Raw genomic sequence first — 14,126 nt, forward strand, 5'->3', positions numbered from 1 at the left:
GGAATAAAATAATGTCTCTAATTTGCTTTGGTTATATTAAAAATAATAGTTTAAAAGGGGGGGGTTATTATAATTTTATGCAGAGGTAGAAAGCAGAAAAGAAAATTTACGTAAATTGTATTTATGTTTTCTTCTGATGTATACTGGCATTCTGCTGTAGGTGAAATTCAGAGCAGCAGCTGTAAACTGAGCTGCTCCAGCAGGGGGCGTGTTTATACAGCGCCTCCGTGTGAACCGGAACGGTATGGTTTCACCTTGGGTGCATACTGCTGTGAGGAGGCACACGTTTGGTTTTAGCTAGAAATTTGACATTCAAATGAAAGATAAATGTCGCTGTAGTACCGCGGCTCGTCCAGCTGTTGTTCGAAGAAAGAGGAGACATGAAACAAGACGTCAGGATACTTTTATTGGGGGAACGTAAGTCTTTAAAACTGACAGCTGGCCACATGCTAAACAGCTAGCAAACATTAGCAGCAGCAGCTAACTAACTTGGAGCTGAAATTACTTCGGTTACTCTTGGTGGCGACACCCGCTTAAAAGTGGAAATTAAAGTCTCTGGAGTAGTTTTGCCCCATGAAATGAAGCGACGTGTTTCATGTGAAGTGGCAACTTTCCAAATGTCAAATTCCGCCATGTTGGCTCACAGTGTTTTTACTGTAAAGTTGTAACGGTTAATTATGCTAGTTGTTAACTTCCGTTGGATTGCTGCTATAACGGTAGTACTTTTAGTTATATTCGACTAACTAACCAATTACCCTCAGAAATTCACAGTATAGAATACACAGATGTATTTAGGCTGCCGTTTGTTGTTCTACATGTATCCCTAAGTTGCAAGGCATCGGCATGTTAGCTTGCCCGGAATTACCTGCATTCTTGCAGTTGCCTCATTAGCTTATTAGCATCAAAACCGTTCAGATGCTAAAAACTATGTGTTAGAATTAACTTTCATGTGACTGCATTGACTTTAGAGTGAAACAATTTGCGTCCGACTAAATGCACATGCTGCATACTGTGCAATTGGAATAGAACAGTGTTGGCTTATTTTCATATAAACAAAGAGTACCTCAGTCTATATCAGAACATTTGCAAACTTGATAAAATATGTAGCTGCTTTTACAGGTGCTGTTAGCCCGATTGGAAATTTAAGTCCCTGTCTCTGGTCTTTATATACTCTTCTCCAACAGCCAAGGTGGGGAAGACATCGCTCATCATGTCTCTGGTTGGTGAGGAGTTCCCTGAACAGGTAAGTGTGAGCACAGATACTCACTCCTGCTGTGTTTAAACCGCTTAAACATGCCCTTTGTTGACTCCAAGTAACTAAACATCTGCTTCTTGTTCTCTACCTTGCACTCTGTCAGCCAAGTAGTTGTGCAGTTATGCTGCAGTAATCCCAAATTCCTTAGTAGCTTTATGTATTCATGAAATCCCAAATCAAGGGCCAGAGTCTAAGACTTGACCATGTTCTAACATTAAGGGTCTTCAAAAAAAATCACCGAGAAGTCAAGATTTATTGTCGATACAAAATCCAGGAGTAGTTCTTAACAGTGATTAACACCTCAAGAAAAAACTGAAGGTACTGAGTTGTCTTTTATACTGTGAGAGTTGGTAATTTTTCCATGCCCATAGAGTGTATGATAGGAGTGACAGTTTTGACATCATTATATTTTTCTAAATCCATTGGTTAGATTGTCACCAAGGTATCATATTTCATCATTGGGTTACTTTTCAGTAGACATGTGCACTAGGTTATCATTAGATATGTTTCACAGACATGTTCAACCTTTTGCTCCCCATCTTGCCCTCATTATTTTGTGACAGATTTCATGCATAATATACTCGTATGAATTATTATGATTCCAATATATTTTAGAAGTTATAATACCTTAAGTATACACCTTTATATATTGAGCACTCCACATTTCATCTCTTAGAAAGCGTCAAAGTTACAAATTATACAATGTGATGTCTTATCAACCCTTCAGCCATCCTCACACAGTTTTTAGGCCTTTTTTCCTTCACACTCTTTCAGTGCAGTCAGGGCATCGGTGCTTATTAGAATATTCAACATTAAATACTTCTCACACACACATACTACTCATTTCAAATAGCATTTGCCAGGATTATATTATCTTTCACTTTCAGCATATCATGCTCACAGAATTTTACATTAGTGTTTGTCTACATGTCATGATACAGGACAAGGCAGACCAATGAGTAGTTTAGAGACATTAGTGACCCAGTTATGAACCATAGTAATAAAACTATTATATCATTAAATCTTGTGTTGATTGATAGGACTTTGAACTAGGACTAAATGATTTAGGGAAATTATGCCATTGTTATTTTTCTAACAGATTGTGGGTTGATTTGTGATCCAGTTTTCTGAAAGTTAAGCCTCAGTTCTGTCTTAACCATGTGATGAAGCATTGTCACATGACACACTGACGAATGCGTAACTGTACGACAGCATGACTTGTAAAACCGTTGTCACAACAGTTTGCACACTGGGTCAGAAGTGTCACAAAATGCACTAGGTGTGGCTGTTGAATAATGAGACTGGGTTTATATCAGGTGGACAACAGCATGCGTGCTTAAACCGCAGAGTATGCGCTGATCAGTGGACAAGCATAAACACCCCCTGAAAGTTTTAATGTAGTCTGAATAAATAAATTCCATTGTTAGTGTCGTCATTTTTTTTGCCATACTTGTATCCTAAATTTCAGGCTTTGCTGATTGCATTGATTGAAATTGCTATTTCATTAACTGTCTCAAAACTGTTGCTGCTTTTAGGCAGACTGACAAATTCTAAATCCAAAGTAACAGCTTTTTTTGTGTGGAAGAACAAGAAAGGTTCAATTTAATTGTCATGTTTGATGTGCTTTTGACACGTATTTGTGCTGTTTCTATACAATTAAATCAACTCAGGACTACTCTGCCTTGTACTCTTTAATTCTGATCAGTCATATTGCCACTTGAGGTTTCTTGTGATGTCAGAACAGACACTTAATGGTGCATAAAAATCTATATTCTGCAGTAGTTTGCTTGTACCTGATGCACTTTTAAGACATTTTGTTTTACAAAAGTGAAAATTGCCTGTCAGGTCAAGACTATAAGTTTGTCCCTGTTTACTGTGAAATTAAATAATCTGCTCTTGTGTTACAGACTGTTGCAGTTTGATTAAATGACCGAAAGTTTATAAAGCTTGCGGTGTAAAATCTCTTAACAGGTTCCCCCCAGAGCTGAAGAGATCACCATCCCTGCTGACGTGACTCCAGAGAAGGTGCCCACGCACATAGTGGACTACTCGGGTAACATGACGTGAAGGCAAACATGTAGCACCTTCATTACTTACATGTTTGGTTGATCTCAGCGCTTCTTGGGTGCGGGCATGTGGGTTTGAATGACATGACTTTGACATTTCTCCATGTTTGTCTTTAACTCCGACAGAGAAAGAGCAGAGCGATGAAGTTCTCAGAGATGAGATCATCAAAGTAAATACACCACACAGCACAAATGAACATACCAAACATACTTTCCACCGGTAGAGCTACTTGTGGACTTTATGAAACAATACAAATAAATGCAATCAAGGCGGAACTTGTCTGTAAAAATGTTTCCACAATTTTCCTGAGACAAAAAGTCCAGCAGTCTCCCTGAGTCTGATATACTTGGAGAACCGATGCCGATTTAAGCTTTGTAACCCTAATACCCAAAGCAACAACATCCTGAGCCTGATCCCTTTCCTTCCTCTGGCTCCAGGTATTTTTGTCCGTAAAGTTTCTTTCCCATTGTAATTGGCACCTGAATACTACATACATTTTTTATGAAGAACTACTCAATCAGTTTTACCATCCTACTTTTAAGGTAATTTTTTAGTGCACTTTCTGTGAAATGATAAAATACACTCAGTCATTAAAAACTTTGAGACCATATTTTTCAACATAATTTTTATTTTGAAGCCCGAAACTGGATTTTCTTCATATGAATCATTTGTTTAGCATATTGGCATACAGAAACAAAAATCTAAAGTTTCAAGAATGATTTCAAAATAAAGAATTTCACAAAAGAAAACGGCCCCTGCCAAACACAAAGTCACAACAGTCAATACCGAGTATGGCCTCCATTTGCTTCGATGCTGGCAGCAATCCTTCGGCGCATGCTTTGGACCAGGCTTCTGATTGTGGGTTGGGAACAGCCCATACGCCTGGCTACATCACTGTAGCTCAAACCGGCCTCCACCATACCCAGTGCCCGGAGACGTTGTTCATGTGATAGACGCGGCATGATGCTGTTCACTGGACTAACAATGGTGGCCTTTTTTGGGCCTTTATATAGGCCTTCAGAACCCATTCTCAAATTGTGCAGATACTCACTGAGTATTGCTTGGTGTGTATTTGGTTCACTTTTGCAAAGTGACCAACCCATGTGCAATGAATCATGACAAAATGACAACTCATCATTATCTCAACGACCAGGGCACTAGATCATCAGTAAATCCACAATGAATAATTACAACCCCCCGACAAGTAGAATTCTGCGTACATTTCTACCTCAAAGTTTCTATTGACTGTCAGTACATGTGTATTGAAAGTCAGGGATGTGCCAGTGGTTTAAATGAAAAAGGTTGAATGTCTGTCTTTTTTTTTTTTTTGGTATAAAGTAAGTTTCCTTTTTCCAACCCACACAGGCTAATGTGGTGTGTGTAGTGTATGATGTCACCAATGAGGACACGATAGACAAGGTAGTAACCTCCTTCTTTAGCTAGTATTCTCCAGTACTATGCAAGCATTCCAAATACTGCATATTACATGTACTTAATACTTTCAGAATATAATTTTGTGTCCCATCCTCTGTTTTGTTTTTCAGATCAAGACCAAATGGATACCTCTTGTCAATGGAGATGCAGAGAAAGGGAACAAGTATGTACCAGCTAAAGATGAAGAAATAATGAGTGTAACATTTCCTATTAATTGAGGTCCTTATTGGTTAGCAGTCCAAGGCGTTTCCAAGGAACTTTGGTTTTAGTAATAATAATCCTAAATTAAAGCCGCAAGCGGCGTCAAAAGGCCCTCGCCGGCCGCCGACCCTGACCTGCCCCGTTTTTTTCTGGCGAGTGTACATCAAAATTTCATCAAAATATTTACAAATGTGCAAACAGGAGCCATGCTCATTCATTGCTGCATTATGACAATATTTGACATGTTGGCCACAGCAACACCGTCCAAAATACTGGGCTACCAGGGGCTCGGGCCTAAAAATGAGTAATCAATGGATTTTGACTCAGATCCTTCGTCAGGGTGCATGTATTAGCTGTTCATGGGTGTGTGTTGCCTGAGCTCAGCTTGTCTGTTGAACTTTGGACTCCTTCTCAGTGTTTACGTGTAGTTGTGACAAACTTTGTAATCTAAAGACCGGAGACTTTTACCATTTCATTTACTTGACCTGAGAAGCATTCAAGAGCATCAGCTTAATGCCCCAAATGTGTGGAATAAGTGTCTTTCATTAAACAGTGTTTGAATCCCGTAATTTTATCCTGCACTGCAGAATCATAGTGGTGGTGTGCTGAAAGTTACCCTGTCACTGTTTGCTTTATCAGGGTTCCAATCATTCTTGTGGGAAACAAGTCTGATCTCCGCAGTGGGAGTTCAATGGAAACCATTCTTCCCATCATGAACCAGTTCTCTGAGATTGAGACATGTGTTGAGGTAAAGCTCAACTTTTTCACAGACTTATCCAGTGTGCTAATCACTCCAGTCTGTACATACCAGCTAACTTTACCATTGACACACATGTGGCTGCCTGGTTTTACACAAACATTTACACACGTTATCGCACGTTAAGATTGCATTGGTAGTTTTATCTAAAATATTCTTTCTGCTGGCTTTCTTTTTCAAGTGTTCTGCAAAGAATCTCAAAAACATTTCAGAGCTGTTCTACTATGCACAGAAGGCAGTTCTCCACCCAACTGCTCCTCTTTATGACCCTGAGGACAAACAGGTCAGCTAGATGCCGCTTATGGATTGTGGATTCATCCAGTTGTTCACACAAGTGCTCACAAACAAATTAATACCCAACGTTCAATTTCCATTTTTTTCCTCCAGCTTAAACCGTTATGCGTTCGAGCACTCAGCAGAATATTCTACATATCCGACCAGGACAACGACCGCATTCTAAGTGATGCTGAGCTCAATAGCTTTCAGGTGCCAATTAGCATGTTTTCTCAAGTATTGGTCAGACAAAATATTTTGCCAGCTGTTTAAAAAAAACAACCAAATCTTCCCTTTTTTTTTTTTTTTTGTAGAAATCTTGTTTCGGGAATCCTTTGGCGCCTCAAGCCTTAGAAGATGTGAAGACTGTAGTTTGGAAGAACACCAGCGAAGGGGTACAGGACAATGGCCTCACGCTAAATGGTAAAAAACAGTCATGAATGAGAGCATGGAACTTTATATCTTGTTGTTAAAGGGTCACATTCAACTAATGGCCAAGTATCACATCTCCTCTTTTGCAGGTTTCTTGTTCCTTAATACATTATTTATCCAGAGGGGCCGGCATGAAACCACATGGACTATCCTCAGGAAGTTTGGTTACGATGACAACCTTGAGCTGACTGATGATTATCTTTACCCCGAGTATGTGTGGTGTCTGTTATATGCTGTAAAATCCTAAATTGCCTGTAACTGTGTTTTTGTTGTTTGCACACATTAGTCGGGAATGCTCAATTATGTAAATATCTAATTGTTGTTTTTCTGCTGTCAGACTACGAGTTCCTGTAGGCTGCACCACAGAGCTCAATCATTTAGGTCACCAGTTCCTCCAGCGGTTGTTTGACAAATATGATGAAGTGAGTAGCAATCTTTACCACTTGAGTCACAGTGTATCTCTTTGTTAATGTCAGTCTCATTGTTAAATAGTATAAGATTTCCTTGTTTTAAAGAAGTGGTTTCTTTTCCTGTCTTAGGATAAGGACTCGGCTCTGTCACCGGCAGAGCTCAGGAACTTGTTCTGTGTATGCCCTTACATGCCATGGGGTGCAGAAGTGTACATGACTGTCCCAACCACAGACGAGGGCTACATCTCTAATCACGGCTACCTCTGTCAGTGGATGTAAGTATCTTATTAAATGGTTGCTGACTTTTATGCACGAGTAAGCATGCTCTAGAAATATGCGTTACTGCACGTAAAGGCAGTTTATAGTCTGCACTGTTCAAAGCTCACATGTATGCCTTTCACATGTAGGCTTTCTGCATACCTTGACATCCACCGTTGCCTGGAGCATCTAGGATACCTAGGCTTCCCTCTCCTCACTGAACAGGAGTCACAGACTGCTGCAGTCACAGGTGTGTGATTGACATTGCCAGTTTTAGGCAATCTTGACACATGACACACTGTAAATATTACAAAGGTTAAGACAATTCCACTATGGAATATCGGAGATATGGATCTTTCTTTTATCCTGTTCTCATAGTTAAGCACTATAGGAGGATTACCAGCCTTAATCTTGTCCACTGTAACCTGATAGATTAACATACATATGCATTTGCTGCATAAGATGTAAATAGATAGGTCACGTTGAGTAGGGAGTTTTTAGATTGTATTTCTGTTAATCCATTTAGGTATGTATGATTTGATATCTAATGCACTTAATAATTACTCATTATTAAATCAGGGATTCATAACTGAACTTGCATAAGGACATTAAAGTCATTAGAAGGGTGTCTGTACAGACATACTGGGGCCAGTTTAAAGAGCATTTGTCAGGAATGTGTCAACAAGATTGAAAGTGTGCTATAATATGTCTCACTCTCTGCAAGCACCCTTTTGTTGAACTCGCCCTATAGGTGTCAGAGAGACCAGGGAAAGATTGAATTAGGTCTTGTTTGTGTTTTTTTTTTTTTTTTTACGAAAGTTGATTTAGCCTGTATTCTGTGATGAATTAACAGTTTATTAAGTAGTATTGATGATAATTGCTATTGTGCTTTATTTTTAGCCATGCTAATGTATCATTCAGGTCAGGCTGGTGTCAGCGGCCTTCTCTGATCACCTGTCAGTTGGGTTGTCAGTCACATATTTTGATACGGAGTTGAAATAGTGCTTCTGGAGGACTGAGTCGGGAGGCTTTAGTGATTCCCTAGTGCAGAACAGTTTTAGTTGACAAACTACAGTTTAGGTAGACGATTAGCTGAGTCAAGTGTGACTATTCAGAGTGGTTCTTGATAGTCACTGAGATCCTCTAATAGCTACTTTACAGAGGATAAACCCTTTGGATTTGGGTAACATCTACTTACAACTAGATCTTGGACAAATGTTGCAGTTTGTGTACGGTTAGTGTTTTGAATTCAAGAAGTTCTCTCTCCTTCTTTTATTTCTCCAATAATTTTAGTCGCGTTTTCTTGTGGTTGAGTGTTTCCTCTAACCACAAACTTAATTGGTATTTTCTAAAAAAGACTCTGGTTGGTGTACATTGCAGTAGCACCTTGACTGCCACTAGAGGTCACTTTACCCAAGGTTTGAGTTCATCAATACATACATTCATTTTACTTGTTCAGCGCATGTTAAATGTAATGAATTAAACTAAGCAGCCACTTTATACATCCCTATCATGTATGTTGGGAAACATTTTAAAGACCAAGAGTGGAGTTACTAATTATCTGAGATACTAAGCAGGCCTGTTAAGAGGGACATACATTTTTTACAGTCTGGATCTTCATAATATTTATTATTATTGCACATAACATTTTGTTGATGAGATCTTAGATGAAGCAGCTACAATTCCTCAAAGATAAACTGGTCAGCATACATGTTTTCTACAAGCTGATCTGTAACCTGGTATGTTCTGTGTGGTGAATAAGATGAGTGAAACAATGATGAAACACTAGAGAAGTGACCCTTCTTGCCATATACAAGAACTCAAGCTCCTGTGGCAGCTTCATCTGTCTAAACAGGTGCAAGAATTCTGTCCTTTGCTGACTCCTTTCTAATGAACATGTTGGCCTTCAACCTCAGAGCTATGAATGCTGCCTGGAAAATTAAGAAAATGCCAGTTTTCAGATGAGTTTGCGTGTTGTTTACATTGTCTATTTGTGTGCTTTACAGTGACACGGGAGAAACGGGTAGACCTGGAAAAGCGCCAGACACAGCGGACAGTGTTTCTCTGCAAGGTGATTGGACCGAGAGGAACGGGGAAGACGGCCTTTCTCCAGGCCTTTGTGGGCCGCAACATTGCGGTATGGAACCAACAACTGATCTGGCGTCAAAACTGTCATGCATTGCATTATTAAGGTGTGATATATTGGTCTCCATCATTAATTGTATTATTATTGCTGACATGCAACTGTTTTTTTTCTCCTTTCTTTGGTTTTCATAGAATAAGGGAAATTCCACCAGTGCCTTCTCCCCGTACGTCATAAATACTGTCCAAGTCAGCAACCAGGAGAAGTACCTTATTGTAAGTAGCTCCTATGCTTATCCTAATGCTCACCCTTACCCTCTGACCCTGGCTAAAGCTTGAGTACCACTCTTGCCCTTCCTCTGCAGCTCAATGAAGTAGATGTGGAGATGGAGTTCCTGAAGGCGTCGGATGCCTTCTGTGATGTTGCTTGTCTCATGTATGACACCAGTGACCCGCATTCCTTCGACTATTGTGCCAGCATATACAAGGTCAGTCACAAAAATGTAAAAGGAACCTTTAAAAGATTAAGTGTTAATTCATTGTAATTTTAATTTGTATCATTGAGATTGGTTTCTATCTCCTTGATTGTCTTTTGTGGTTGCACACAATCGGCCTAGTTGATGCATTAATACTCTCTAGTCTTTAGCAGTCTCTACTGTCCATATATGTAATTACAAAAAGCAAGTTATGGAGAGCTGAAAATTGCCAGGGTTAGATAATCAATAATAATGAATAGAATAGCAAGGGAGACATATTGACGTGCTTCAATCTTCATTATTGCTTTGATTTGTAATCAAGCAAAGCTTCAGTCTGTAAATATTATGTCACTTAATAAACAGGAGAACAGCAGATCCTGCCATGATTCAGAATCTCCTGGTAAAGAGTAGGGCTGGACCTGAATATCCGAATATTCGTTCGCTACGGCAGTATCCGGATATTAATTTTGGTATCCGAATATTCGCCGCCGGCGGAGCCCATTTTTGGCTCATCCCGCCGTGTTCTTCGGCTCATTTCGGCTCCTCCATTCGTGTTTGTAAACACCACTCGAATGGCCAGTCATGCTTCACTTCATTGCATAAACACAAGACAAGATGCTGAAGACCGGTGTCTTCCCCGGTCGGACGTTACGGGGCGGAATGAATATCCGGATATTCGTCTTTAATAGGGCCCGAATATTCGGAGGCCAGAAACCACTATTCGGGCCAGCCCTAGTAAAGAGATCTCATGACAAAGCTTTACCCTGGGAAAGATAAACCACTTGGATAAAGGCTATAAATGTTTGAGGGCAGTTATTGAGATGAAGAGAGACATGGGTGAAAATTTAAAAAAGTTATCAGGACGGGGCACCCGTCTGAGCGGGCGACCCGTAAACGGAATGTAGTCCCTGACACAGCAGTTGTTGGTTCAAATCCAGCCTGTGGCCATTTACATGTGATTCCCCCACCTTTCCTGTCTCTCTCCACACTTTTCTATATAATAAGGGCAAAAAGGACCAAAAAAATAAGTCATTAGGACTGTATGCATGTCCATTTTTATCTGTCACAAGAATTATAAAGAACATAAACTACCTTTTCAAAAATATTCCTGAGTTGGTTTTCAATTGTGATCATGATGTTTGCAGGAGGAATATTTAATTGCCATCATGTTATTCTGATTACTAGTTTAATCAAAAGCGCCATTTGTACACAACTTGTGATTTAACTTCATTACTGTCAAGTACTTAAAAACTGCTAATTTCAGAGGGTGTCTAGCAACATCAGTCATATATTACAATAAGTTATCAGAATTTTATTAGGGCCCCTTTTAGACAATACAATGACTTCTGTGTTAACTAAACTCTTGATCCCATTTTTTTTGTTTAGCAACACTACATGGAGAGCAACATCCCATGTGTGCTGGTTGCCTCCAAGGTGGACCTTTCTGAAGTCAAGCAGTTTCACGGGATGACTCCAGCAGAGTTCTGTTATAAACACAGACTGCCTCCACCGCTGCCCTTCTCCAGCCTGTTACTCGACTCCACCAGCAAGAACATCTACACCAGGCTCGGCTGGGCAGCAATGTACCCGTACGTTTGAGTTACACAAACGACTGCTACTCAGTCACTGACATCTAGAAGGATTTTAAGAAGGTTAAAAAGATTGAAAATCAAATGTGATTGTCTTCTCAGTCTGCTCTGGTGTGCTGTTTATAATCAAGGTGGTGCTAGAAAAGTAAAAAATATAGACGCTTGTATTGTTGAAGAGCCAGTATTAGGCTTCTTAAGCTTTCCTTTAAATCCGTGCTTTGTGCATGTAAATGGTCAACAAACTTAGAAAGCCCGCTCCAATGGATGTAATTCCTTCCTGCACTGCTCCTTACCTGGTTGAAACGTATTATTTGAAGTCCCAGCTTTTCTGCTTTAAGTTTAACACACCCTCAAATATAGAATGAGTAGCTTCCTCACAGGAAGTCTTCACTTCACCTGCTTCTGCTAATTCTACATCCCTGTACTCAAAGATCTGGAATTACAGTATGAGCCAACATTAACTTACTTTTGTTGAGCAAGCTGTCCAATGAGAGCTGACTGAGCTTTTTAGTGACGGGAACCTTAAAGAGCCAGGAGTTAAAATGGAATGTTTCAGACAGGGTGAGAAGAAGTGCTGCAGCAATGTACAAAATGAGAGAAGCACATGTGTTGTTGAACATTTAGGTGTATAAACATTACAGTATACCCTAAAAATATCATTATGAACCTGTAAATACGCAAAATATAGCTCTTCAAATGTAGTATCTGTGCATTGTTTATTATTGCTAACCATTTGTAATTTTTTCTTCGTCCCATCTGCAGACACCTGAATGGTTCAGACATGAGCAACACATCATTCTGGCTGAGAGTGGCGTTGGGCTCGGCTGTGGTTGCAGTTCTGGGTTTTGCTATCTACAGAGCCTTTGCCAGACTGAAATGACCAACAGCTAGTTGGGTGATTTATCATTCGTTTGTCAACCTGATGCTGCATCCATCATGACCAAACCTCTGATGCCAGATCCAGAAGCATTGCAGTTTGAACGTGACGAAGCCCTCATCCTCCTACTTTTTACCCTGAAGACTCAAAGGAAACTTTCCATATCTCTGCCATTCTCACTGTCTGACCTCTCCACTTTGAAGTCAGTTCATCGCAACAGTCCAGAGGCAATTGGAAGCTGATGATGATCATGTTATTCCCTGTGCTGCCGTGCCCAGCTTTTGCTGCCTTATCTAACCAGGCTAAGTAGGGGTTAGCCTGTCCGCGCTTGATGCACAAAGAACTGCTACTGTTAGTGTCCAAAAAGGTGCTTTATCATTGGGGAAGAAATGCAGGAAGACAGCAGTGCTATCCCCTTAATCTTCTAATGAGTTTTAGGAGTGAGGTTTTTCTATACATGCAGTGTTTCCCAAGCATAATAGAAAAATGCCAAAATTAACAGACTATAGAACCAAAGGGGAGCACATGAAGCATTTTAGCAAATGATTGGCTGTCGCTCAAAATCCTAAATGAACATTTTTCTTTTTCCAAGACACAATAGAAAATGGACCTGTCCAATTTGCCAAATAACTCCATCAGCAGTGAATAATCGTAGCATGTTGCCTGCCCTTAGGCATATCATTTTGCCTGAGAATACATTGTATTTAGCTTGAATCTTATTGTTAAAATATTTTTAGCAGTAAGGCATCTACAGAAATGCTGTAGCAGAGAGATTTCTCTTTGTGCATGATAAAGATTGCTTTATGTGGAAGACAAAGGTTTGCATTTGCAAGAAAGCGAAAAACGTCTTCTCTAATACGAAGCCAGGTAAAACTTGAAAATTATAAATCGCAAGACAAAATGTGGTCAGATTGATCTCTGCTTCTGCTCAGTTTCCCTCCTTTCTGTTCAGAATGAATTGGAATTCGTTTTAATTGAGACTGAAATAGATTAGTAATTAGTAATTTCTCTATTTACATGCACCTGCCACTGGGCATGCAGTTTGACTGTGTTACACTATCTGCCATTGTATTGTTTTCATCACACAAGTCAGTCATGATAGTGTCTGTGTTGTTGATTGAGGCGGGGGCCTGCTCTTTCTGCAGGACACATTTCTTTGACTTTTAAAATGCTGTTTTCTTACTGAAAGTGAACTGATTTAGATGCTAAATAAAAGACCCGACTGCACTGGGTGGAGACTTTGACCCAAAAGACGTTGTGGGTGTTGGGATGAGGGATATGTTGTGAATGCTCTGCCTCCTGTTAATGTTATATATTTGACAGTGGTTGCTTTTTTGGATCTTGATTTGACAGATTTTTTTTGTTTCCAGGATTTATATAAAAGTGTCAGACCTCAGAGACTTAACTCCACACATAATACTGTATGTGTGTTCGAGTGAATGAGTCAAAGGAGGCTTTGTTGTTTCACATAGTGTGGTCTAAATGCCATATGATCTTAGTCACAGAAACCACATTTGTGTCTAACATAATTTATTTCAAAATGGGTATTCTGCTGTTCTTTGGAAATTGGATTACTGTGTTGATGCAGCGCCAATTACTGCCCTTTTGCACCTCTCACAAAGCAGCAGCAAGAAGCTTGAACGGGTGCTCCTCTTTAATCTTTCATCCAGGAGCTGTTTAACAAGGTTTGTGTGATGATCTTACTCTTGTCTTTAAGCAGCGGAATGAATAACGGTTTGTAGAATGTAATTTCTATGTAATCTTGACTTTCATCATTAGTTTGACTCCAGTTTGGCTGCTGCCGCCTCAGACCCACAACTGCATTGGAGGTGCTGTTCCTGGGAGGCACCACAGGATGGCAGTGTTGTTTGTCAGGTGAGGGACAGGGCAGTGATGGGTGGGTGGGACTTGCAAAGGTATCTCCTCAATGATGCGCAGCCGATCCGGGAGAAGGAGACGATTGGATTTGGAGAGTATGTTCAAACCAGCGTGGAGAAAGTAAATGCGTGTTGCAA

At 40.0% G+C, this 14,126-nt stretch overlaps 1 protein-coding gene across 1 annotated transcript; it reads left to right on the plus strand.

The window, feature by feature from the left end:
• The first annotated feature begins 222 nt into the window (after positions 1-222).
• Positions 223-13,355, plus strand: rhot2 (ras homolog family member T2). Its single transcript, XM_051939091.1, has 19 exons — positions 223-417; positions 1,185-1,243; positions 3,227-3,308; positions 3,448-3,491; positions 4,688-4,741; positions 4,867-4,919; positions 5,597-5,705; positions 5,896-5,997; positions 6,102-6,200; positions 6,302-6,410; positions 6,509-6,629; positions 6,757-6,841; positions 6,959-7,104; positions 7,237-7,337; positions 9,094-9,224; positions 9,365-9,445; positions 9,535-9,657; positions 11,032-11,234; positions 11,997-13,355. The coding sequence occupies exons 1-19, from the start codon at positions 381-383 to the stop codon at positions 12,112-12,114; spliced, it is 1,857 nt and encodes a 618-aa protein (XP_051795051.1). The 5' UTR covers positions 223-380; the 3' UTR covers positions 12,115-13,355.
• Positions 13,356-14,126: the final 771 nt, after the last annotated feature.

The sequence above is a fragment of the Acanthochromis polyacanthus genome, chromosome 19, assembly GCF_021347895.1.
Source record: "Acanthochromis polyacanthus isolate Apoly-LR-REF ecotype Palm Island chromosome 19, KAUST_Apoly_ChrSc, whole genome shotgun sequence".
In the NCBI taxonomy this organism is placed as follows: Eukaryota; Metazoa; Chordata; class Actinopteri; family Pomacentridae; genus Acanthochromis; species Acanthochromis polyacanthus.